The sequence below is a fragment of the Acanthisitta chloris genome, unplaced genomic scaffold, assembly GCF_000695815.1.
Source record: "Acanthisitta chloris isolate BGI_N310 unplaced genomic scaffold, ASM69581v1 scaffold5830, whole genome shotgun sequence".
NCBI lineage: Eukaryota > Metazoa > Chordata > Aves > Passeriformes > Acanthisittidae > Acanthisitta > Acanthisitta chloris.
The window spans coordinates 1-2158 of record NW_008649911.1 but is presented as its reverse complement, the minus strand read 5'-3'; the positions used below and the strand labels follow the sequence as shown (position 1 = coordinate 2158).

Here is a 2158-nt window from a genome sequence, read left to right as displayed (position 1 = left end):
GCGTCTGGAATCCACCAGGAAAAGCTGTGCTTGAAGCCAACAAAACACCTTTGCTGGCTGGAGCCTTTGATGGCTGACATGGAGTTGCTTGGCAGTCCCAGAGTTGTTGAAAGGAGCCTTTGCCTCTTCTCATATTCAAATCCCAGCTCTGAGGATTGCTCCTTTCCACTTTAGAGCAGATGGAAAGGAAGGAGGAACAGAATACAGGGCTGAGGTGGAGGAACAACATGAGCACAAGTTGTCCCAGGAGACTGTGGAGTGGTTTGGAGTGATCCCCTGTGCACCAAGAGCCTGTCACAGGACCTCTGTGGGATGTACAGACTCCAATTACACAAATACAAGTCCTATCACACCTGAGCTTTTCCTGGCAATCTCTAGTATTTGCTTTGGAAATCAGCATGGAGGAACTGCATCACCTTTATTTCCAAGTGCAGAGAGTATCTGGAGAAGGTCTGCACTACCACTGAGACTGGGAATAGCAGCACAGTTCCAATGCAGATCCTCTGCTCATCACTCCTCAACCACATCAGTGGTGCTCACTGAGATGTTCTGGCACATCGAAACACAAATGGAAACTGTTCAGGTGAGTGATGGATGTGCTCCAACCTGAACTGAGCTGTAAGGTCTGACCCCAACACTGATCCTTCAGACAGCTTCAAACCTCTTGTGCCATGTGGAGATCAAGCCACAAAACCAAACTAAACCTTGTCCACACTAAAGTTCTTAAAATAAACCAGATACAGGATCCTCCATCATCCTCTTCCATTGCACTGAGTCACTTTCTAAGAGCCACAGCAATGCACAATCTCTCTCAGGCAAGGTTCTGAAGTGCTCTGACTTTGCCACATGACTACCAGAGGGTTCTTCCTGCACAGCTACCTCAGAGTTCCCAGAGTTCCCAGATAAAGAGGAACTTACCGGATAGCCCCAGTTGCAGTTCCCTGTTTGGGTCTTGGTGTAGTAGCTGCCCCGGGAGGTTCCATAGCCATAACCATCAGCCAACCCATCGTACATGGAACCTGAAAAGAGAAAAAGCAGTTTAGCAGGAGAAAGTATTCCCAGCAGGAACCTCCAGAGCACAGAGCTCCTTCTTCCAGCAAGTTCTGTTACAGGGTAGTAACTGAGTTACAAACCTTAACAGCAACATAAAGATCAGAGATAGCAAGGGCAGCCCTTGGCAGGGCACATGCTCAGAGATGTTCATTCCAGAAGAGCTCTGGAAACTCCAGACCTCAGTCCACAGGCAACATCCTAAGGCTTCCAGCACAAAAAGCCACATGCCATAAAATGCACAGCAAAGTGTTGAGAGGATCAGAGACCAGGCCAGAGACTTAGGTCATAGAATCATGGGATGTTTTGCATTGGAAGGACCTTAAAGCTCATCTCATCCTACCCTTGCCATGGATAGGGACACCTTCCAACAGCCCAGGCTGTTCCAAGCCCTGTCCAACCTTGAACGCTCCCAGGGATGGAGCAGCCACAGCTGCTCTGGGCAACCTGGGCCAGTGCCTCAGCACCCTCACAGGGAGGAATTCCTTCCCAATATCCCATCTCAACCATTCCCCCTTGTTCTGTCATTCCAGACCCTTGTCAATAGTCTGTCTCCATCTTTCCTGTAGCTCCTTCAGGCACTGGAAGGCCACAATTAGGTCATCCCAAAGCTTCTCTTCCCCAGGCTGAACAATCCCAGTTCTCTCAGCCTTTCCTCAGAGCAGAGCTGCTCCAGCCCTCTAACCACCTTGGGACCTCCTCTTTGCTATATGAGAAGAACTTGATGATATTTTCTGCTACACATCCTGGCAGGTCTGACCCTGAGACATACTTCTCTTATTCTACCTTGGAGATACATACAATTTTCCCCCCTGAAGGCAAAGCTCACCCCTGACCTTTCCCCAGTTTGCCTTTCCATGTCTGAATCCAAACAGCCACAGCAGCACAAGCACCTGAGCAAAGCTTGCTGAGTTCAATAAATAGCCAATAGCAAACATGATGGGTAAAGGATCATCACTTACAGTATCAGAGTATGTTAAGGGCTTGGAATGGAGCTCAGTGATGATCAAGACCCAACCCCCTGCCCTGGGCAGGGACACCTCCCACCAGAGCAGGTTGCTCAAGGCTTTACCCAAACTGACTCTGAACATTGCCAGGGTTGGGGCAG

The 2158-nt window shown here is 49.3% G+C and overlaps 1 protein-coding gene across 1 annotated transcript in view; it reads right to left on the bottom strand.

The window, feature by feature from the left end:
- PKP1 (plakophilin 1) overlaps positions 1–1019 on the bottom strand; it is a gene marked incomplete at its 5' end in the record, with an annotated part of 47787 nt that extends 46768 nt beyond the window's left edge. Inside the window, one exon of the mRNA XM_009077754.1 lies at positions 919–1019. Within this exon, the coding sequence (XP_009076002.1) occupies positions 919–1019 (101 nt within the window). The remainder of the gene's footprint in view (positions 1–918) is intronic.
- Between the last annotated feature and the right edge of the window lie 1139 nt (positions 1020–2158).